This window comes from Mastigoproctus giganteus, chromosome 3 (assembly GCF_048544385.1).
Source record: "Mastigoproctus giganteus isolate SK-2022 chromosome 3, ASM4854438v1, whole genome shotgun sequence".
Taxonomy (NCBI): Eukaryota; Metazoa; Arthropoda; class Arachnida; order Uropygi; family Thelyphonidae; genus Mastigoproctus; species Mastigoproctus giganteus.
The window spans coordinates 188922891-188948776 of record NC_143577.1 but is presented as its reverse complement, the minus strand read 5'-3'; the positions used below and the strand labels follow the sequence as shown (position 1 = coordinate 188948776).

The 25886-nt window shown below is 39.3% G+C and overlaps 1 protein-coding gene across 1 annotated transcript in view; it reads right to left on the bottom strand.

The window, feature by feature from the left end:
* The window catches only part of LOC150088492 (cytochrome P450 2J2-like), a 32807-nt gene extending 12027 nt beyond the window's left edge, over positions 1 to 20780 (bottom strand). The window contains exons 1-5 of the mRNA XM_090370188.1: positions 20654 to 20780; positions 19078 to 19184; positions 14237 to 14526; positions 12230 to 12345; positions 9925 to 10180 (exon numbers count right to left, since the gene is read on the bottom strand). Of these exons, the coding sequence (XP_090226314.1) occupies positions 9925 to 10180; positions 12230 to 12345; positions 14237 to 14526; positions 19078 to 19184; positions 20654 to 20780 (896 nt within the window). The remainder of the gene's footprint in view (positions 1 to 9924; positions 10181 to 12229; positions 12346 to 14236; positions 14527 to 19077; positions 19185 to 20653) is intronic.
* Between the last annotated feature and the right edge of the window lie 5106 nt (positions 20781 to 25886).

The window sequence follows — 25886 nt, the reverse complement described above, 5'->3', positions numbered from 1 at the left end:
CGTGATTGGCCTAATGCAGAAGTAGAGGCGCTCCGGGAACGATACCGTACTGCAAGGAATCAATACACAGCAAAAATCAGAGAAAGAAAACAGCGTACATGGGAGCACCTAGTTTCCACGACAGGAAATGATAACCCCTGGGGAGTGGTCTATCGGGTGACTACAAATAGGCTTCCCAGAGGCGAGGTACTCCCAGCAATGAGGAAACCGCAAGGGGGTTTCACAAAGACGTGGCATGAAACTGTCAACAATATTTTGGATGCTATGTTTCTGGAGCACACTGATCCCGCTACGCCAGAACAAGTACTGCTCTGCCAACAGAACAGGATATACACAACCCAGCAAATTGAGGAACCTTTCACCAAGATTGAGTTGGAGATCGCGGCTGCCAAGCTGAGAAACAAAACGTCCCCAGGGGAAGATCTCCTAGAGCCAGAGATCATCAAGAAAGCAGTGGACACTATCCCGGAGGAAATACTGAAACTATACAACAAATGCCTCAAAGAAGGCTACTTCCCGTGCAGTTGGAGGGTGGCGACGCTCCGGCTAATCTTGAAGAATCCCACGAAGAGGCAGGACCTCCCAGGGTCCTATCGCCCGATAGCGCTCCTGACAGTTCTCAGCAAGCTTCTTGAACATCTCCTGCGAAACAGGATAGAGAAGCACTATAGAAACGCAGGCCTAGAGTCACCCAAACAATTTGGATTTCGAAAAGGATACTCCACCACCGATGCCCTACGCAGCATCATCAACGCTGCAACAGAAACAGACCGCAAATACTTTCTTGCCATCGCGGTTGACTTTGCCGGGGCGTTTGACACCCTCTGGTGGCCAAGCGTCCTCAGCAGGCTCCGTGAGGCCAAACTCCCAAGTAATCTATACAATTGCATCAGCAGTTACCTATGCGACAGGTCAGTAAAAGTCACTGCTCCTTACTGTACAATAACCAGACGCATCTACAGAGGATGCCCACAGGGCTCCGTCCTGGGCTCACTGCTCTGGAACGTTGTCCTGGACGGATTCCTCAACCTCAACCTCGGAAATGCAACCTCCCATGCGTATGCGGATGACCTTGTCCTGACACTGGCAGAAAACTCCAGGGCACAGCTGGAAAACACAGCAAACCGGGCGCTCGCCACTCTACAACAATGGGCTGACGAAAATAACCTGAAGATATCATCCACTAAGACAAGCTCCATCCTACTTCGGGGAACCCTGGACACCAGGAGACCCCCCCAAATAAAAGTACAAGGAACCACCGTCAAGCTGACCACAGAAATGAAATTTCTTGGGGTTGTCCTTGATAGAAACCTATCCTTCACTCCCCATCTTAACTATCTCAGAAATAAAATCAGAAATTACTCGTCACTATTTGCAAGAATCACCCGCAAGGACTGGGGCATAAAGAAGAAAACCCTTGCTCTTTTTCACAAAACTGTGTTACTGCCAGTCATCCTCTATGCCTCTGGTGTCTGGTACAAGAAAGCAACCACTGCAACTAATAAAAGAAAACTAGAAACCATACAGAGGTACATCTTACTGACTATCTCACGAGCTTGCAAAACAGTGAGTACACACGCGCTTCAGGTGCTCACGGGTGCCCTCCCCTTGGACCTGGAAGTGATACGCAGTGGACTCCTCTACAGCCTTTCCAGAGGCATACCGGATACCTGCCTAAATTTCACATTAAATGTAGCCAGCGAACCGAAAATAGAGAAAAGAAGACTAACTGCACATCTTCAGCAAACCTGGCAAACACGGTGGCAAAACTCAACAAAAGGGCAAATAACGCGAAAATTCCTCCCAACTGTCTCGGCCGTATACCCAAAATACCCAAGCTGGCTCTCCCCAGGATTGCTGGCCACGTACCTCCTAACTGGCCACGGCGCCATCAGATTCAAACTAATGACCTTTGCACTGAGCAACACTGCCCTCTGTCATTGTGGCTTAGTGGAAACGTGGGAGCATTTAATGTACCACTGCAAGCTTTATGAAGACCTCCGATGCCGACTAATTACAGAATTACATTATGTACCAGAGAATCAAGAGGAACGCTTATTGGAGGAGGAGCACAGCTACAAAGCACTGGCAAACTTTGCACAAGATCTTTTTCACAGAAGGCATACTCTTCCGCCCCCACAGCCACAATAGCGTTTCTCAGGCCCACAATATATGACTTTGCAAACAACCATATAAGGTGCACGGACAGTCACCATCAAGACAATCCACAAAGGGATTGCATCCCAGGAAGAAACAGCATAAAAAAAAAAAAAAAAACACCCGGACTCGACAAACTCGGATCCAACAAATGGACCCAGGATCCAATAACTAATGACCATGACTCCAGATAGAGACATAAGTACAGACTGGACTAAATACCCACAACTACGGACCTGACTAAGGCACCTGTCCTGCTGCCAAGTGACAACCACAGACAGGAACCTACACACGGATGGGACAACAAGGACCTGACTCAAGCAGACATGCAGCCGCCAGGCCATATGGCGACCTGTGCCGGCTCCCTTGCCGGGCACACTTTCCTCCCTTCCCTGGAAGAGGGGGAGGCGACAGCCTTCTTGTTGCCTCCCCCCTGCCATCCCACATCTTTCTCTCTGGTGGGGCATGGGCATGCCCCACTGGCACATGCTGGGGTCGTCTACTCTATTGACCCCAGTCTTTCCTAGCTATTCCCCCCCTAGCCTTCAGTCTCCTCCCCTCTCTATCTCTATGCCAGCGCAAGACCCACACCAAAATTCTAGCTTCTCTAAATTATTTCGCCCTCTCCTCGGCCATTAAATTTTCAAATGCAACCCCTTCAAACCGGGAAACATGTATGTGATCAACATACAACGTGCGAAATATTTTTTTTTTTTTTTTTTTTTTTAAGGTCCTAGCCACTAAAATCTCAGGAAATTAGGTGGCAGGACCTGCCAGAGTAAATTAATTATAATACTGGTGTACCTGGTCTGCCTCCACGGGGCGAAAGTGGGGCAACGTTGGGCCTCAGTAGGGGTCCAGCGGCTAAATGACCAGATGAACAACGGTACACGACACTAGATATGAACAATATCCATACACTTTTAAATCTCTGGCATTTCCAGCAAACTGGCACACCCATCACAATGTAAACAACGCGGAGATGGGGGAAACCCCTGGTGCCGTATGACCCTAAATACACTTTACACTTTACACTTTTAAATCTATGGCATTTACAGCATACTGTAATACACCACAATGTAAGGGATTTCCAACATCTCTACGCGGAGATGGTGGAAATCCCTGATGCCGCTTTACCATAAATACACTTACACTTACATATACCTAAATATCAACGTACTGTCACTCGATACATAAAACATACGCGGAGATGACGGAAATCTCCACAGCCGTCTGATCCTCAACATACGTATACCCATACTTACCTAAACATCATTGCTGACCAGATACACCCTTTCATGTCAACGGTCTTCCCCTCAGGCTGTGCCTTCTGTTAGCAGGATAATACACTACACCACACCGCCCGGATTGTTTGAGATTCATTTTCGGAACATGAGGAAGAATTCCAGGTATTGCCCTGGCCTCCATATTCTCCAAACATCAATCCCATCAAGCATCTGATAGGTACCGCTAGGTGGCGGAGATGACAGCAGTGTAATATTTGTGCTCCGTCTATTTGTCTATTTTTACTTAACAATTAGTCATTTACTAGATATGATTAATACCGATAGAAAGCATATGACTCCCTCCATCTGAATATTCCAACAGAAGAAGAAATTAATGATCAAGTAAAGTTTTATTAATGATTTTCTGCATGTTTATCACTTGCTATTTCATCCTCGTTCACCTGAAAGTGTCCTTCAAGGTCACACACTCTGCTGCGCTAAAGAATTAGGCACTACCGCCTAGAGCTAAAGTCAGAAAGAGCTTTCCTACAACAGCCAACCCTCCCTGGAGGATTAAAGAATTCAGTTCGCTACAATTTCCCCTTCAGCATGGAAAAACAACCAACGGATTCAACTGGACTGACGTGCAGCGTTTGTATGACAGCAAATAAATACACGATCAAATGTTCACGGTGCAGAATCATAATTGGAAGTTGCTGTTCTCAAGTGGATATAGTGCGTTTAAATCAGAAACGACGCAAGAAGTTTCTTTGCACAAGTTGTAAGTCCACAAATGAAAATGATAGAACGGAATAACTGAATAAAACAACTGAAGCGCCACAAGGTATCATAGACACTAGTGACTCAGAAAATGAAGACCCCTCCTCACAGTCCGCTAGGAAGGTAAATCACTCCTTAGCTCAAATCTTAGGCTGTGACACATGCCCAGAAGAATGTGAACACAAGAAAACAAGTGACGACCCCCAGGATATTTGTAACATTTTAGACCACACTATAGAAGAGGGCTGTATTGCATTTCAGACAGAAGATAAAAACGAAGCGAAGCATAACCAATTAGCCAACGACATACGGAGGCAGGGAGACTTACTAGAAGAACTCCTTCTCCCCATTTTCAAAACTCTCCAAGACATCCAAAAGGAAAATCACGAATTAAGAGAGCAAAACATTAAACTAATTGCCAGTCAGAAAGTAATGGATAAGAAACTAGACACCGTCCTAACACAGCTACAACATATTAACAGACGACATAATCAGACAGCTGAAAACTTACGAGCTGGCCCTGCTACCCATCCTAAAGAACCAAATAAAGAGCATGATACTCGTCTCAGGACTACCCTCCCAGGCGAAATAAAAACAGTATTGCACGAATCTGTTCCCCGCAGAGAACAGATACGCTCTGAAATTGTAGAAAGTACTGAAAACTACTTCCCGAACAGAAGAAATCCAGACTGCAGAACGGAAAACAGAGCAGTGACAACAGTCGCTAGCACTGCGTTACCAGCAAGCCAACCCTGCATAGATATGAATCGCTGTTCCAACTTAGAGCCATATGCACAGAAACAACCTACCTACGCACAGATGGTTACTCTCCCATCAAAATCGGCTGACCAAAGTTCTACTAAAAGAGAAAGCCACCTGCTACCTACCAATCAGCAACATGATGCAACGCGACCAAACGGAGATCCTATGCATAAAATCCCTATTTCCTCGCCGAGGTTACCCACAAGATATCGTCCTTGTCTTGCCGAAAAGTACAACATCACTTCGGTTCAAACGAGAGGGAAAATATTTGTGTCGCGAATCAACCCCAATATTACTCCTGGTGTCATCAGAGAAATGTGTGTTGAGGGAATTGGTATCGATGTTGAGGTACGTCAAGTACGAAGCAGACACCCTGCCTACTCCTCCTTCACTATCTCTTGCCCCATTAATTGTGAAGCCCAACTACTGAACAGAAACATATGGCCCAGTGGCACCCTCGTTAAAAGATACAGGGAGCAATCGACAAGGCCCACAACTAGTGCAGTGAACACCCTGGCAAAACAATAGCAATTAACGAACACCTCGCCAGTCTTCAAAGAAGATACAAAAGTCTCCATTTTCCTACAAAATGTTCGCAGCATATCCAATAAACTCCACACCTTGCAGAGCCTTCTAATCAATTCAGAACACTCATTTATCTGTCTGACAGAAACGTGGCTCCAAAATAATAAGCAGCTGAACGCTCTGGCAGACAATTTAGGCTACAAGTGCATCGGTAGAGGGAGAGAAATCAAAAGGGGGGGAGGAGTAATGATGCTATATAAAACCGACTTCCAGATTCGGAAAGAACAAAGCTCTAATTCAGATAACTTCGAAGCTGTTATCGCCACATTCTCTGGTGAGAACAGCAAGGTACAGCTTTGTCTTATCTACATGCCACCAGAACATACGAAAGAGATCAGAAATGAGTTCTTTACCTGGCTGGTATCAAACTTAGACGTAAATATTGAGACAATCATCTTAGGAGATCTGAATATGCCGTTACCGAGGAATAAAGATGCAAAAGCAGAGCTAGACGCCACAGTAGAAGCACTTGGAATGAAACAATTAAAAACACCTGCGACAAGAGGATTACAGTGCTTGGATTTAATTTATTACAACGCTCAAGATGTTAACTTAATAGACAACTCCTTACAGTTTTCCTCCGACCACTCTGCGCTTTCAATGGAAGTTGCTCTTCTAAGACAGATTGCCCATCAGAACTGCGACACACACCAGAGTAATGAATCCAATTTGATATTTTCCACAAAATATATCAAATGCGAGGTTATCTTGCAATGCTTAGCGCAATATAACTTTCAGTGTCTACATAAGATGTCCACTGAAGAAGCCATAGACGAGATTTCGAGGTTACTCTTGCAGATCGCCCGTCTAGGAGCAGCAAAAGTATTAAAGATCTCCGACAGAGCGAACTCTTGGTTCACTCCACAAGTAAAAGTTATGTTTAAAAAGAAGCAAAAGCTCTACCGAAAGTGGAAAAGAACTGGGCACCCGACTGATCGGACTATGTACAAACTCGAAAGGGCGCAGTTCATTCGACTGAAAAGACAAGCATACTTTGAGGTTATGAAGGAAAAATTAAAAAAGGGAAAGAGAATAGTTAGCGAGAAAAACAACAAAAAAGAAATGACGGACCAGCTGTTTAGAGAGTGGACAGAAGTCACATTCGGAAAGCCTTTGAATGAAAAGCAGAAAAATTGTGAGGAAAACATTCGCGAGATGCAGAAAATGATTGAAAAACGGACGGATCCCACTGGCACTAACCAAACTAGAGCTAGAAACATATTACGTGAAATTAATATCAGCAGGGAAAACTTAAAGGAAGCTATTAACTCGCTCCCCAGTAAAGCAACGATCGGGCCGGACCAGTTCCCGCTATTCATCATAAAAATATGTAGCGCTTACATAATCGAACCGCTCCACCACATCTTCCAGCGAATACTAAGTGAGGGGGTTATCCCGGAAAAATGGAAGAGATATTACGTAAAACCAGTTCCAAAAATAAGCAATCCTGAAACCAGTAAAGATTTCAGGCCCATCGCAATCGGATGCTCTCTGCAAAAAATATTTGAAAAAGCAATCCTGAGCACCATCAATCAGCACTGCTTTGGGGACAGGCCAGAATACTTACATTCTGTGCTTCCTCGAAGGTCGACTATTACTAATTTAATGGAGACTCTACTCCGAATACAGTTAGCTTTAAACAATAAACAACAGTTGGACATCGTTTTTCTGGATGTTGCAGCAGCCTTCGACAACGTCTCAATCCCAGCTATAACAGTAATTCTCAAGGAGTATTTCCTCATTTCAGGAAGCACTTTAAGCATTCTCACTAACACCCTTCAAGAAAGACAAATTATCGCAGCCATATGGGAAAGAAACAGCATCTTACTGTATCTCCAGGGGAGTACCTGAAGGGGGCGTATTGTCCGCCACCTTCTTTGCAATAGCACTAGCCCCATTTTTAGCTCAAAACTGTGAACAATTTATTACATATGCTGACGATTTGAAATTTTTTGTAACATCTAAAGAACAAGAAACTGCACCCCATCTATCAGAGGAAGCAAATAAGGCAATCAAGAAGCTAGAAGAATATCTGCACTACATTGGCCTGAAACTTAATGAAAAGAAGACTGCCCAAATGACCTTCACCAACAAAAAGAAGAAAAATGAAATTACGATTTTTGTGAACAATACCAGAATCCAAAATTCCCCCGCACATGTTGACCTTGGCCTTAAGTGGGATGAAGGATTAAACTTCATACCTCACTTCGAACACATTAGGAAAAAGACATAAGCAGCACTGTGGAGCACTAGACAAGAACTCACCGGTCTCCGAAGCCCTCATCTTATAATTCAATACATCCTTAAATGCGTTACACCGATTCCGTCGTACGCATCGACTATCTGGTCATCAGCCCCTGAGAGCAACATCAAGGCCTTCTTAGGAGTAGAATACTGGCTCCTGAGATGGCTAAACAAGATTGCCGGGAAACCGTTTACCATCTCAAGAGCGGTCTTGTCTGCCAATCTGGACATCACACCGTGGAAGTATATCATCACAACCAGAAACATCTTAACTCTGGCAAAGCTACTAACGGAGAGAACAGATGCGCCGAAAGTGGGAAACGTGATCACTCGCCCTCGGATGACACGACCGAGAATAAACAGAGAAGAACCAAATCTCAAGTGCCAACTGACTCAATTGGACTCTCTGGGGAGATTTTTCCCAGAAAATACTGTGAATTATTTTAATAATTTAAATATAGATCCAGAGAAACTATGTACAGACAAAATGTATAGGACAGAAATCTTTGGTAATGTGTATCGGCAAGTATAAATATAATAAGAAGACTAATTTAATAATTTATATAATAATGTTTAGCATTTAACAACCATTTGCAATTAATTAAATCAACTTAACAATTAATTCATTAACCACATATTCTGTGTTTTTGCATCTCCAAATTTTGTAAATAAGTTCATGTAAACATGCTTGTAAATACTGTAATGTAACCACACCCTCTAGCCACGTGCTGTGTATGGGTGTCTCGAAAGAGAAATAAACAGATAATAATAATAATCTGTAGTTTGTGTTGGAACAGCAACTCCGATCTGCGGCGTGTCAACCACGGACCTAACAGGAGATAAAGGATCTGCCAGTCACGTGTTGGTACCTTATACCACAAGACACATTTAGAAATCTTGTAGCGCCATGCCTCGCCGCTGTTTTGGCTGCATGCGGAGGACCAACATCATATTAGGTAGGCGGTCATAATGTTTTGGCTCAACAGTATATATATAATGTGTGTATAAACATTACAAACTTCGAAATTCAATGCTTGAAGGTGAGGCCACTAACAAAATTTCCTCTTTGCATACAGTATTGACAATAGATATGGTCTTGCAGCAGAGTAAAATATATGTTCTTTACCACCATTAATTGGTGGAACTTATTAGAAGGAGTATGGTTATTGTGGCCAAACGTTGCCAGCGTGCATATCTTTTCAGTAGAAGGCCAAAATATATCTGGAGATTATGCTTGTAGATCAACCATTGGTTGCTATTCCTCTAATGAAAGGATTGTTGGGTGGCTACTAGAGTAGGAACGTGGTATGGGAGGGTTGAAAATTAAAGACAGCGTATACAAAGCTTTATTGAATGTTACTAGTAACCTGAATATCACTGATGAGAGAAAATGTCAACAAGCGTTACCAGATACTTTAAGTTAAAGATCATATCACTGTAGCTGCAATTTTATTAATGAATACGTTTTTGAGTATAATGCAGAATGAGTCTGAGAATGTTTATTTACTCTCAGAAGGCCTTTGGGGTTTGATCGAATTTTAGCATGAAGGCGTTTTTTGTGTTTTGCTAAATTTCTTTGCTCTTTCATGAAGGTTGCAAAATGAATTTGTTAAAAATAAGGTCTGAAAATAACTCTGAAATGATTTGAATTTACATATCTTCATATTACCGAAAAAACTCTTCTAACTATTAAACAGTTCCGATTTTAAACAAAGTTTTTTTGGTAATTTGCTAAACTCCATGGATTGGCTTATATTCTGACACTCAATTCTGTTCAAATTCCTGCTGTCTCGTTCTTTGAACAATAACTTTCTGCAGCATTTCTTCCTCTTAGGGCTGCATTCTTCTGCGTTCGTCTACACTCATTGTGTACAGATGGTTGCTTTCGACACCACTGACTTCCTTCGTTTCATGTTACATAAAATCTAAAATTTTTTCGTTTGCCATAGATCCTAATCAGAGTTTAAAAATGAAGGTGGAAGTCATGTTTTCGGAAAATGTGCCATACTGATCCTGGTACACTAATTAAAAAAATTCAAGAAGATAAGTACGAAAAGGCACAACTGAATAAACAAAATGCAGTTTATCTACAATTAGTTACAGTTTCTAAATAGGAACACTTCTAAGTCTTAATCAATTCTTTAAATTGTTTTAAATACTGCGCACTTACATCCTTTGCAAATTGATTGGAATGTTGGTTTGCCACCTGGATACTTCTAGAATCGTTGCTTGAGTGTAGGGAAGTTGAAGGCGATCCTCCCATGATGGCATCCTTTCCCTCCCTACGATTTCATCTATTTCTGTTTGGACACGTCGCTGTACATCGGGATATGACGCCATTATCAAAAAACTCCACGAAAGTGTCACTGCAGTAGTATCGCTTCCAGCTCCAAATATTGTTGCTATGTTCCCGATGAGCATCCTTTCTACGTAAAAAAATAACCATTTTCAAAACTCTGTTCAGGTTTATCTGTATATTTGAATATTAATAACTCTGAAAATAAATTAAAAAGAAATTAAAATAAATTAAAAATTTTAAAAATGGAAAGTTTTCTCAATATCTCAGATTTTTATCAATTTTAACAATAGTTTTAGAATTAGAATGACTAAGTGGTAGAGGGATTCAAATCTTGACGGTCCAATTCTTCTTTGAATTTTATCAAATTATGCTCCCCGGGCCACGTTAATAAGTAATTTATTTCCAATGATCTACAGCAAGTTGCTTGATGGTTAGTCGGATGAAATCCATCCTTCTGTTACTCCCTAGGATTTTATATTTGTGTCTTCTGACTCTTGGTTGCCCTGCCATTGAAGATTCATCTTTTTTGTTCACTTTGCCGATCCCTTCAGCGCTTTACACACCTAAGTTTTTTCGAACTCCCCACCTCAGCGTGTCAAGTTGCGGACCTTTGCAGTCTGCACTTTCTAAGCCTCATGGGAGAAACAATATCTGTACTGTGCCCCTATTCCGGTCTGGTCGCTCTTCTTTGTACGCTTTTTAGAAGACCTTTTGTGTTCTAGGTGAGGTCTCTCTGCATCTGAATATATATTTCAAATATTATAATGATATCATTTTCTCTACTTACAAAGGTACTAAAAATCATACAGAGGACAACATGCTACGATGGTCTTTTGCATCACCGTAAATGTCGCATTTCTGTTATCATTAAGTCTTTTATTCCCTAATCGCTTTTAATCCTCATACCCTACTTAGAATTAAATCCTTGATTTGTGTTCCCAGGATCAACATTTTCCAGTTAGAAGCAATAAACTTTAGCTGACATATTTCTGACCGTATTTATAACGGATCTAATTAATTTTGATGCAAAATGACCTGGTTATAATCAATAAACTTTGATTCTTCAGATCATCAGCAAACTTTGAGAGCTTCGCCTGTACTCTCTCATCAACTCTTTAAAGGAGGTTATAAGAGGGGGGGGGGGTTCCGTCACTGTTCCTTGAGGGATGCCATTTTCTATGCTCATTCTGAAGAATAGTAACTTAGGATTAGGCTACTTTTTGTCTTTCCTGTTTTAGTCGGCCCCTGCTCCGATGAAGAATCTTCGCAAAAACCAACTCTATGCCTTTCTTACAATGGCTTTCATGAGGAGCTGTATTAAGAGCTTTGCTGAATCAAAGTAAATAATATAAAAACTGCTTCTTGTATTCGTTTCTAATATGATCTCAACATAAAAATTAACAAAACTGGCCAGAGGAGTCTTCTCCTTTGGGAACCTGTGCTGTGTTCCATTAATGACATCGTCCCCAAAGAGATGGCCCTGTATTGCATTCCTTCTTCAGAGATTCCATGATCCTTCCATTAACAGAAGTTAACCTCCGTAGGCTATCACTTCTTTCCTTCCCATCACATCCTTTGCATCTCCTTTTTGGTTTGGAGGTATCAGTACTTCTAAGTGATTTTTGTTTCCGGTATACCATCTTATTAACAATGTCAATGTGTGGTGCTCTCATTCCCCTCACAATATCAATGTGCGATGCTGTCACTGTTCACAATGGCAATGTGTGATGCAGTCACTTCATCTGGTGGACGGGTATGATTTTTGCCCTTCGATCAAGGGATAAGTCTCTGGTAACAACTTTTAATTGTAGTACCGGTGAAAATATTTAATTTTTCGGTTATTTTTATTATTTTCTTTTTTCTTTAATTTTAAATCAAATACCCTAGCGAATAGGACAGTTGGTAAAATCACCATTTTCTCCACACACTGAGGAAAAGACCGAAAACGAACCCACCGATTATTGAGGAAATTTTATGAATCATTTCGCTTGGTGGCTGAGTCAGTTGGCCTCAACGGAAGAAAGCATATAATAGATATAATATATAAGGAGCAATATGGTCTAAGCTAACGATGCGCCTAAAAGAAATAAACTAACACAAAGATGTTTTGCATTTATTTGTACACCGCAGATTCAAAATCCGATTTTATTATTATTCCTTTGAGAGCGATAATTACCATTGAACGAACTGTTTAATTCGTTTTCTCGTTTTTTCATTTCTACCACAAATCCCTCGATATAACTTCCAACGTTATCTGGATCGGTTTTCTTTTTAACGGGTTCGGCTTCCCTCCTGTAAAAAGCGAAAATAAAATATAGCTCCTAAGAAATACATATCACGCTCTGAAAATTGAATCATCTCACAAATTATTTTCTTTCCTCTAAAAGTAATAATGTGTTATCAATATAATTCAAATATACAGAAGCTTAAAGTAAAACTAATAGTAAAATAGTAAATAAGAATACTTTTTCTTCATTACTTATGAACTAGCTAAGGAGAGAATTCGGAAATAATTAAAGTTAAATGAAGTGGAGAAATTACAATACCACCAAATTTTGACCAACCAGCATTATTTTACCGTTTCTGCGTAATCACTTATTACGCAGAAACTCACTTTACAATTTACAAGGCATGCACTTCATTCGTCATCCGTTTTCCAAGGATACTTTATTCGTCACAGATGTCATCCGGGAAGCCTGAACAATCGGGAGAGTTCAATACACTACTGAACAAAATATTTTTCATGAATATTTTAATTTGAACGGTGTCACCGAAGCCGAATATTTGATATAACAGACACCATGGCATGCAAATTTCGAGTGTCCAATAGAAATCGATCTGCCACCTCAATCAACTCTTACAGAGTTGCACCACATCTGCTCATAGCCCCATTTCGACTACTCAGGATGGCAAGTCATTGTCGTTTAGATGATTCTTTAAGATTCGAGCCGTTGGACGACTTGAAGCCGGTCACTCGATGGCGAAACTGGCAGGTTGTCTTAAACTGTCACCCCAGTGTCTTATATGCAGTACGGAAGCAGTTTCAGGAGGCAGAAACCATTACAAGGAAAGGTGGCCAAGCTCCAGGTCTTCCGAGGGCTACTTCAACCAGAACAGAACGCTATCCCGCTCTACCAGCAAGACAGAACCCTACAAGGCCGTGTCATCAACTGTCTCTTCAGGTTGCTGCATCTAAATGTAAAAACATTTCGAACCGGACTACGTTAAGAAGACTCACTTTAATTGAACACTACCCGAGGAAACTAGTGCTTTTTATTCCATTAAACTCAAACGACATCACAAATCCTCGGCTCTGGTGCGATGAAAGTGAGATTTTGAGCCCGGACATATGGGCTACAGTTCCCTTTCCGGATGAGTCCCGTTTTAGCCTAGAAACAGATTCTAGACTTTATTTCATCTGGAACCAACTAAGAATGCGGGCCCCTCACATCTATATCAGTAAAACGGGCTGATGTTGGTGTGAGGGTCCATGATTTTGTTTTTGTTTCCCTGGCATTCGCCAGGAACGGTCATCAGAATTGTAGAGTGAGAACCTCGACACGTCTGTCCATAGAATTGCTTTCGGCTGCTCTACAGTCCAGGATTCAAGCTCCTTACACCATGTAAATCGGCGTCTAGAATTTGTTGAGGTGATCAATTCTGTTGAACTATTGCGGTAATTCTGTTGAACGTGTCATCTTGCATGCCCATTTTTGCAATTGTCTGTTGGAAGCCCAGTGTGCATATTTATAGTATGTTCTGTGACGTGTTGCATGCATAGGACCTGTTTCTCCATCCATGGAGAGGTGTCCGGATATTAATGGTAATGCAGTGTATATACCGTGACCTATCTTTGGAGTATTTGGACCGTAGGCAAAATATTTTCCAAGAGCCCTATATCCCACTTTAATAATAATAAAACAATAACACTATAATCCAAAATTAGGACCTGTTTGCATATATTTCCTTAGAAATACATGCAAATATGTGCCTAGGATACACAAATATAACCTGTACATACAACAACGGTTATGATTATTTCGGATATAAGAATATCTTTTAAATCCTGATTTCACTCTTTCCTGTAGTATTATTTACCGCATTCATATTTCTAGTCTCACATACCTGCTCCTTCAAGAAATAAAAAAAAAAAATAAAGAGTTCTTGCATAGTTGATACTTACCCTACAAAATCATTGAATCCCCGAAATGCTTTTACCATCGGCATAAACCTTAGCACTGAATTTAATAATGGCGACAGCCAGGGAAAATACGTAGGAAAATCAAACGTTTGTAAGTGTTCGTTTGTTTGTGTGAAAATATCATTAATATACTTTATTCTTTCTTTGGTGAACTTTTTTCCGAAAACCAAAGAAGTGATATTGTGGACGGTACTAGAAAGAATGGCATATTTCGGGTCAAAAGGCGCTCCGTTGTGAGCTTCAATCCCTTTTATAAACTCGCAGATTTCGTCCTGCAATACAAATAAAAAAAAAAGATCAGTTTCGCATCCAAAACAGAAAGATATAGAAAAAAACCATCGAGAATATATAAACTTTACATAAATATGGGCGAAAATAAATAAAAACTAAATACTATATTTATTATACTATTAATATAAACTGCACTAAATACTGGGTGCATTCTCCCAGAGTTTGTTGGGGGCATGCTGTCAGTATTTAGTAAAAATATAGAAACAAACCATCGACAATACGTAAACTTTACATAAATGTGGGCAAAAATTAATGCAAACTAAATACTTTATTTATTATAGAATTAAGGTAGACTGTAATAAATACTGAGTGCATTCCACCAGTGCTTAGTGTTGGACCCATTGTTTTTTCCATATTTATTAATGATACTGATGAAAGTATATTATGCTTAAAGGTCTAAGTTTTCAGAGATACAAAGGTTGGCAGGGTAGTTAATGAAATTATGCTGCTGCAACAGGATATTAAAAAATTAGGCAAACTAGCTCAGAAATGGCAATTGAAGTTTGAAATACAAGTTTGAAATACAAATTGAAATACAAGTTACTGCGCATTGGTAGCAGTAATCCCAGTGTAATACCAAATCTGTATTATTACACTCAGGGAATACAAATTGGGTATTGCATATTGGTTTAACAGCCTCATTTTAAGAAGACTGTACATCTGTTGGAACGGACACAGAAAAGGGCAATGAGACTGATGAGGAAAGCAAAAAGGTTGCTCTTAGCAAGAAAGGGGCTTCACTTCTACAACTTGCAGCTTCTGAAGACTAGGCATGTAATTGATCTGATTGAGAGGTTTAAGGCTTTGAATGGCTTGAGCAAACTCAATGCTGATGGCATTCTTTCTCTTGCTCAGACTACCCATATGAGGGTGTATAAATTCAAATTGTGTAATGATATCTGCAGAATGGATGTGTGAAAGGTCGCCTTCAGCCTATGGTTGGTTTATTGCTGGAACAAACTTCCATTCGTTGTGGAATTGTATAGTTTTAATAAATTCAGAGAGTAGGATACTTTGTAGAGCAGGATAACTCATCCGGTATCAACCCTGCCCAGTTACGCTTATGGTGGTCCAGCCTAAAAGTTATGAAATAATTTAAAAACACAAGAGAAGCCGATTCAACAACCTTTTAATGCATGGGGAATATTTTTCCCTTACCACACAAACAAAAATATGTCATTGAAAATATGTGTAAGCAAAAATATGTCACAATCTGGAAATGTCACTGACCTGAGTGTGATGCTTTGCGATTGGAAGTGGCTGTTTTTGGCCTTTTGACTAAATTCGCGGATAAAGCAGTAGATATAATCATCATTCTCCCCGTACTGGGGAGGATTATATCACTGCAGGCATCTAAGGATGAACGTACGCAAGTATACACTAGAAACACTGTCAAGAGAGAATACGATCCAAAATACATTAACATTGGAAAAGTTACTACCCTTTTACAACTTTACCCATGGAACGTACTGGATGAGCTTAACATCAATGAGGCTACTTGCTTTCGAGATTGATAGAATTCATTCCAGGGTCTTCAATGTTCAAAACTTGCATCCATAGTCACCACTCAAAGCAATTGTGGAATGACCTCCTGACTAAGGCCTTTAAGGAAAAACAGGTAGCCCATGCCTCTTACAAGAAGTCGCCTTCACAAGGCTCATGTGCCAAATTTTCCAAATCAAGGATGGATTTTCAGAAGAGTAAGCAATCAGCTATTGACAATTTCATGAACGGCCTGCTATACAGGGAAAACGTGACGTGTGGGTACACAAGTCATACTTGCACTCCTCTGTCTCTAGATATCCAGGAATAGTGTGAGCATGTGCTGCGTTTTAAGTGAGATCACGGTATGACCGAAGCATATCCTTGGAACGAAGCGCTTAACGTTTGTTCACCTACTAGTAATACAGAAATTTCCGAAGAACAGCTAATAAAAATAATAAATGTATTACCTGACAAGTCCACCATAGGAATTGCCGTAATACCTATTTTTAGTTTAAAAATTGCTTCTTATTTCATCAGCAAACAGCTCACTCAACTCTAAAACAAAGTACTTTAATATGCACAGGTGCAGTCAAGCTGGTTCGCGTACAGAATTGTGGCAGTTCCGAAGGAGCCGCATGGAAAGACACCAGCTGACTTCAGGCCAATATGAATTGATCAGTTTCTGAATTGACCCATTATGCTCTATCTAATAGATCTACTGTAACCTGCCAACAGTCCTTATCACAGAAAATACTTCAAGCCTGGAATGACAACGAAGATCTTCACACCATTTTTCTGCACATGAAATCTGCTTTCGACTCAGTCCAAATAAAACCCCTTCTTGCCCTACTTGAAAGATTCTACGGAATATCCGGAAATATGCTCGAGATCCTCAATAATCTGTTATCTAAGAGCATGTTTAATTTCACAGGCAATAGCATTACAATCTTTAAAAGCATCGAGGTAAGATCCCACAAGGTGGTTCTCTCTCAGCCTTGCAATTTGCAGCAATATTCGTTCCGCTAATGGATCAATTTCCAGCTTTGCTATCGTATTCTGATGATATTGTATGCTACTTGCCATGCGAATGCCGTGTTGGTGACTCACAAGAAAAACAAACTTCTGAATCTGTAAACAGCTACCTAAATACATTGTGTAAGTATGCTAAATTTTTTGGACTCTCAATCAATCCAGAGATGTCAAATTATGTCATCTTTACGCCAAGTCGGATGTTTTCTGCTGATTCTGCATCTTATCTACTTCCGGAATTGGCAGAAAATGTTCTGACTCCCACAGACGCTGTCAAATTTCTAGGAGTAATTCTCGATGCCAACATCACCTATAAAAAAACAAATCCGACCTCAGTATTCCAAAGCCCCGAGAGCCTTCTGGGGAATGAAATTAGATCTGTGCAAAACGGCCTGCTATACCTCGCAACTTACTTCTGTAGTGTGCCCTCCTATGCCGTGGAAGTTTGGTCGGCGGCACCACCCACCAGCCTCAGGAATCTATGGGGCCTCGAATTCTAGGTGCTGAAGGGCCAACTTGTGGTCGCACCAGATCTGTCCCAGGGTTGTCTCTTCAACAGAGAAATAAATTAATAATAATAATAATAATAATAATAATAATAATAATAATAATCTACACGAGACATCTAAATTTGCTGTATGCTCCAACCTGCAATACACGCCCACAGTCCACATAGCCCATGTGCTGAAAATAAAAGCATTCCTTCATCTGTGCTCAGCAAAGCAGGATCACATCAAAATCAGGAACACTGTTGATTGGCGTTTGCCAGGCAGACATCTCCGCAGTATCCCCCTCCTTGTGCTCAAGGTTCCAGCCGTTACAGAATTTCAAGAGACACTATCCAAATGTGACTCTGGACACTCTCAACTCGCTCAACATCGACATCGACCTGTGGAATATAGACAAGGCACATTCCGATGGCATCTTGTTCTATCTTTCGTTTGTAAATCACAATTATGTAAGTGCCGGTCTTAGTTAACCGATGTCATTTCATGTTCTGCTCAACTTGAAGCCCTTTTTCGCTTTAATTGCTATTTTATTTTTACATTTTGATTATTAATTTTGTTTTTTTATTTATTTATTATTATTTTTTTCTAATAAAAACATCATTGTATAAACAACGTAGTATAAGATTCCTCTGGCTTTCTGTGTAACGAATCACTTTTGTATACAATTTAGGTTAATAAAGAATCTTATTATTATTATTACTGCATAAGCCAGAAAAAAAAAAAGAAATGTCTGGTTTATGCAGTATTGTGTTGTGTTTATCCATCAACACTGGGAGGTGAGCCATGCTACCCTCATACTCTGGCTGATCTCCGCCAGGGTCGCCTGAGCTATCTGGATGGAGCCCAAATAAAAAATTAAATAAATAAATAAAAATAAAATTAAAAAAGAGGGGAAGAGAGTGGGGAAGATGTACAAATGATGGGGTCAAAGTAGGCAAAAAGAGGAGGATGAGGAAAGAAGGCATCCTCCAGCGGAAAGAAGTGATGGGAAGGGAGAGTAGGATTCACCTCTGGTCTGGGAACCCACCGAAGGCCAGGGAAAGGAAGGTCTCCAATGTTGGGCAGGCAGTCCTGGGGTTTAGAAAATCTGCTGCAGCCATAGTTAAGCATTCAAACGCTAGAGTAGAGATGTGACATTGGGTCAAGAGCGAGGGACTGGTTGCCAACATACCGCAGAGTTCTTCAGATATTACCACAATCGAAGAATGTGATTTGTTGATTAATATTAGGCTGAAAATGCATTATTCATTTGAATGAATGTATTTTACTGTATTCTTTCTTTTGAAATCGACCTCTAGCCAATTATAAATCAATGCTACCTAAAAATCATCTCTGTCCTTCATTATGACACTTATCATTATGTTGTTTCACGTATGTCCCCGTCATCTTTGTAAAATGTTGCATTCATACTTTTTCGTTGAGAAACACAGATGTGAAATACATCTAAGTTTCTGAGAGCTAAAGATTCAGTAAATGCATTACGATTATCGATATCTCAATTACAATTACCTTTATGTGCTCTTCCATTTGGCCTTTGCCGAACCCAAGATCACGAAGTATGTGTAATGCAAATCTTCGTTGTTCCTGCCAGGCAGTGCCATTTTCTGTGAAAAAACCTTTAAGAAAAAAATTGCTACAAATTTTAGCAATTGTTATCTATACATTTACTAACCTAAAATATCCTCATGCAACCAAAATGCTTTAAACTTTAGAAACACTATAAAGAATTATTTATATTAAAAGTTAAACAAAGGAGTTATTTCTGAATTATTTCCATAATTATGACAGTAATTTAGGGTAAAACAGAATACCCATTAAGGGGGAAATTATTTATGAAAAGAATGTTAAATGGAACTCAACTTTATCTTATTTTAAGTTCACATTGAAAAAAAGAAAAAAATAAATAAATAAAATAAAATCGACAGTAAACTTACATTTAAGTTTACAGGCTTAATTCAAACAACTATTCGCGGGCCCAAAACGGAAAAAGATACAGATAAGAGTTCCTGGGCAAACTGCAGTAATCCCCAAACTCATTATGATGCATCGAGAATGAACTTTATTAGGTACACTTAATTAATAGAGAGTAGATGCCACTTGAATCTCGGCAAAATATTAATCTGTCGCGATTTGGATAAAATGACATGTGCGTCAAAAGTGTGGCACAGGAATGCTGGGCCATGCTGACTCAATTGCTGCTCACAGTTTTTCAAAAATCGGTCGATGCAGATTTTAACTGCAAAGATTCGTTTTATTTCATGCTGAATTTTCTCTCTTGTTTTGGGATCTGAAGATTAGGAGGATACCACAATAGGCTGAACCCCTCATGTTCCTGGAACAAGTTCTTTACAACAATTGTTATTAGCTCAGTTACAACGTGACTAAATTGGACTGTCTCAGGCGAAGGTTACATGCATTTAATCCCAATAATTCGCTTTTTCGTTCAGTATACAGGAAATCAACGACAGAATTCTAGCAATTTACAAAAAAACGTAAGAGTGAATTGAGGCTACTGTGATAGACCCAATTCATGAAATTTCAAAACAACTGAGGATATGGAAGACGAGGTAGAATGAGCAGAATGAGGTAGAAGTCACCATCCATCCAGTTTTCAAGAACTATGGCATCAGTTGAATCAAAAACGACATCCATGCATGTTGTTCAAAGAGTTAAAGGGACAAGAACCCAGAACGTTTCTACAAAAAGTGGTGGAACGATGGTCGTAACCACTCTGCTAACCACCTAACCACTCTACTAAAGACTTACAGTGTCAAATGCTGACTTCAGATCTAAGTGCTGAAAGTTCATCTCTGCACTATTCAAATTATATGTTTGGTAACTTTATTCTGTTTCGATGCATTGTCTGATTTCACATTTGGAAAGAATCGTCATCTACTCCTTAATTATGAAAAGTAGATGCGAAGAGCATCCGTACAGAGAAATCTTAATAAACTATAATAGAATAAATATAGACGTATACGTTACACTTTTTTCTTTATTTAAAGTTATTTTTAATTTTAAAACGAAAGTTTTAATATAGTAAAACTTGTGATAAAAATATCAAAATAATGGCTGCTTTCCTTACTTCTGCCTCCAACAAGAAGATCAAATGAGGCTGAAAATGGTCTGTCTAGGAATGCCGATTTGTTGAATGCCTCTTTCACGCTCTTGAAGTCATTTAGGAAAACGACATACCGACTTCCGATCTTCATGCTGATAAGAATAAAAAAGTGAAGTCAATATACTTTAAATTAAAACTTCCGAATTTTGTTTTGAACATTTGTACTCCTACCCTTCTTTTTCAAGTCGATTTCTGTTTTTAAACGGTTAAAAATGATTAAACTTCTCCTATATTCAGTTATGGCATTAATCTTTGTGTCTGAGAAGTTGACCAACTATAAACTTCGAATTGAAGATATCTGAGTTGTATATGCAAGGAGCACGTTGACATTTCCTTAAGTATGATCTTATTCTTTAATCACAAGAAATCTTCCAGCATTATGATTCTGAAACTTAATGATTTAAAAAGAAATCGTATACCATTGGCCACAGTACTGAAGGTCTGAAATTGCTGGGAATGAAATGGATGAAAAAAAATTTACTAACAGAAATACGTATTACAATTTACTTTTATAGATGATTAGACGTAAGTTTAATTTAACATTTTAAAAATGCGTTGGAAAATAATAAAAAGTGAGAGGTTAATTGAACCTACGCTAATTTAAATGAAGTTTCCCAAAAATATAATGACATAAATTGGTTTTCCCAAAAAACGAAATCGAAAATATATTTTGTGGACAAATAAAACAAATAGAATTCAAAATGAAGGAAAGCCTAAAGTTCGGTTCCACAGAATAAAGTTCTAGGTCCCTTCATCTATCAGACATAGCCATCTGGTGGATATCCGTAACATGAGGATATTCTATGATCAATATACCTGTTCTCTAGTTAAAAGCCATGAAACTTTATCAGAAGGCTCAAATCCATAATCCCCTCAAGGTTATGGATTTTCTTGCACAATGGTTATGACCGCTGTCTTTCTAGAGCGTCGAAGGTGCCAGTTTGAATTCCATTTGGATAGCACTAAGCTATAGCGGCCTTTTTTACATTCTGATCCACTGTGATCTGGACCTCTAGCGAGAGATGCACAATTTTACAACTTTTCTATTTTATCCAGCAAAACATAGAAATCCGCACAAGAATACACACAGTTACATAGCATGACATTGGAGCTCAATGATAAAAGAGTGAATATAATCATCTGCCTAGTACACCATATGGTAAGATCGCTTGAGTTTCGAATCCATTCAATGACACCAGGAATTTTTTATGGATATATACAGTATATATACTTTTTTTTTTCCCCCGCAGTACTTATTTTGTCTCTGTCCTTGTTTTCTTAATAAATTACGATTCTTCGTCCAGCAATCTGACCAAGGAATGTACGCACTTACAATATTATGTATTGACGCCTCATAGACGTCATTCCTTTGATCGTGGCCGCAGTAGCCGAGTGGTGAACACGCGAGTCCACGTGTTTTGAGTAAACGGGGTTCCAGTCCGTGACTTAGTAGGATGCTGTTCCTTATATTCTCTCTATCTTGTGAATTCCTTTGACCGTGTTGTCGTCCCGGAGTATAAACAGTTTGTTTATTAAAATTTCTTTATAAAATAAACAAACAATACCCATAAACCTTTTCTGTATGGTTTAATAAAGTCCTTTATTAGTGAGAGTAACCAAAAGAACGCCTAAATCATTTGAATAAACAGATAGTTACTGATATAATCCAGAAATAAATGGATTATGTCAGTATTTTCACAGAGATAAATAATTAATTAATGGATGAATGAATTGCTTCCTTTAGAGTTATTAGTTTAAACTTTAAAAAAGGGTGTACATTAAATCCCTTAATGTACACTTCAGTCTTGCGATATTTCCATATCATAGATCTAACTCTTTAAATGACGTGATACGAAGCAATCAAGAGAGTTCAAGTGGGATGACCGTGCTGGATAAGCATCAGGGTCTCTCCAACTTATCTCAGTGAACAGGTAGCATCAAGGTCATCCGTCGCTTGACGTCCATTCTACCTATTTACAAATAGCTCTATCGTGCATGAACTATACTTCACGTCTTGTCCAAAGCGAAAGATCTTCAAGATAAAATATCTTCTCTATGAAATATTTTGCAACTAATCTTCCTTCCGAAATTTATTCTTTTTATTGTATCCTCTGCATATTTTATAAATAAAACATTTATTTGTCAGCACTAAGTGCACATTGGTTTTTATTTTCTGACAGTCACGAACACCAATGATACTTCTCAGATGTTATTAAATAGACAGTTGTACTTACCCGAATACATTCCCATACTTCTTGGCCAGTTTAATCAGTTGGAGATGCGCTTGTCTTTCAAGAAAAGGAAAATAACCCACAATAGGCAGGCAGAACGGGCCAGGTGGAAGTCGTCGGTTCCAATTTTTACGAGGAATCAAAAAACACGCGCATAAAAGTATCACGAATATGGTGATAGCATAGGCGATGAAATGCTCCTCTATAAAATGTAAAATATGGGAATCCATAACCCTAGGGGCAAATGACTGAGAAGCACTTTAAGAATCCGTTAGACACTTGTTCAGTTTCAACTATATTTCAGAGTTTTTTATCCTGAAAATTAGTGTAAAACCACAAATCACTGTCGATACCAATTCACACTTCGTTCTGCATTACACAATAAGTAGAAACTCATCCAGTTTTACGCACGCCGATTAAAAACTTCGCTGATAACAAAAGCTTTGTTGTTAACAAAAGCCTCTCCTGCCATCTGGTGTCAACCCTGAACGCTGGAACATTAATGACTATCGCAGTTTAAACTCCACGAATCGTTTAATAAACTAAATACACATTCTCAAAAAAAATATAAATAAATAAATAATGGCATTAGTATAATAATAATTAAAACAACAAAGTGATAAATAAATATTGATAATCTCACTGATATGTACAAGTTGAATGATATTGATTCAGTCCATGCAAAAATCATAGTGAGCAGCATATTTTTCAAGAATTAAGTAGAGGAAGTGTTAACTGCTGAAGAAATTGTGAGCACTATCCTTCCCCTCTCCCTAATTCTAATAGATAATCCACAGTACAATCTTATTTGTACAATCGTACAAATAAAATTAAAATATTTATTTGTCTGAAATAATATCATGAATGGCAGAGAATATTGCGGATTTAATATTAAGGTTTGGAAATATGAATTAAAAACAGTGAGGTTATAAATTTATTTATTTATTTATTTTTATACACTGAGTGCTCACTGAATTATGACTACCCATATAAAAATTGAATGCGACCAGTTCACCACGTGAGGTACGAGAGCGCGCAGTTAGTCGACTTATGTAGCATAAGTAAGGATCATTGGTTCAATAGGTAGCAAAATTCCGAGCGCGTTATGTAAATGGAAGGATTTATCGCACTTCGATAAAGGACAGATTGTTGGAGCTCGACAAGCTGATGCCTCGAATTCCCAAACGGCTGAACTGGTGAGTGTGTTCGAGAACCGCCGTAGTTAAAGTGTACCAGGACTAGTGTCAAAATGGTCAAACAACGACCCGACGGCAAAATCGCAAAGGTCAGCGAAAGGTTGATGTTAGAGATGAGTTCCGAATCAGACGACTTGTACAGACAAACAGGTGCAGCACTGTTGAAGACTTGACTACACAATACAACATGGGAAACCCAGAACAATATGTGGCATGACCATGCGTCGCAAGCTCGCAATTATGGGCTATACTAGCAGACGACCCCTACGGCATCCTCTCCTAACCAAGGTTCATCAGCGTAAAAGACTAGCCAGGTGCAAAGAGCATGCAAGTTGGACGTTAGAAAACTGGAAGACGGTATGCTTGTCGGATGAGTCACGTTATTTACTCCACACCGTGGATGGTCGTGTACGGATGTGGCGTCAACACATGAGACTCTTCATCCATCGTGCATGGTAGGCCAGTGGAGGCAGTTGTATGGTGTGTGGCATGTTTCACTGGCAGGAACGTGGACCCCTTGTACATGTGCATGAGGAACAACGTATCAGTCGTCTGCGGTAAGTGTAAGTGTAAGTGGGCGTTGTTGTCTTACGGCACCATGGGCTTCTCCCATCTCCGCGTTGCTTTCATTGTAGTGAACCAGTTCACTGGGAAATGCCAGAGATTTAGAAGTGTGTGGGAATTGTTCATGTGTTGTGTTCTATGCCGTTTTCATCTGGTCATTTAGCCGTTGGACCCCTATTGAGGTCCAACCTTGTCCCACTTACGCCCCGTGGAGGCAGACCAGCAACCCAGTAGCTTTAGTTTCACTCTGGCAGGTCCTGCCGCTTAATTTCCTGGGATTTCGGCAGCTAGGACCTTAAAATAAATAAATAAAAAATAAATAAATAAATAAATAAATAAAAATAATAAAAATAAAATAATAAATAAATAAAAATAAATAAATAAAAAAAATAATAAAAATAAAATAATAAATAAATAAATAAATAAAAATAATAAAAATAAAATAATAAATAAATAAATAAATAAAAATAATAAAAATAAAATAATAAATAAATAATAATAATAAAATAATAATAAAAACAATTATTTTTTATTATATATTTATTATATAAATAAAATAAAAAATAAAAACTTCTGCGGTATCGTCAACTGCTTGCTGACTGTGTACACCCCGCTATGTTAAACTTTTCCTTGAATGGCGATGGTGTCTTCCAAGATGAAAATGCCCTGAGCCATCGTGCACTTGTGCAGGAATAGTTTGAGGAACATAGTTCTCACTTCCAGCATATCTATGTGTTTTTTTTGTACGCCACCGTCCTCCCCACACCGGGTGGAAAAGGCTCGGGTTCGAATCCCGTCGATGACGGGAGGAACTTTAGTGGGTTTTTTTCACTCCGTGGCTGAGTTAGTCGGTCTCATGCGTAGATAGCAAGGTTTTTTCCCTCAGAAACTGGGGTTTTTTCGTCCAGCAAAACAGGCAAATCGACCAGAGAACACACGCAATTTACAGACACGAATACGGGTTAATGTATTTAATTACGGGAAACCCTAAAATAATAATAATAATAATGAAAAATATCTATGTGTTTTAATCTGTTGGAGTTGGGTCCTGCCATAGCTAAACTAAACAGCAAGAAATGCCCCGGAATTGACCTTGTGGAGAATCTTGTTATCGTGAAGTTTTCAACTTATACCCACAAGTACTGCTAAATCTCTTGAACAAATGCCTCCTGGAAGGATACTTCCAAAATCAGTGGAAATGGGCAT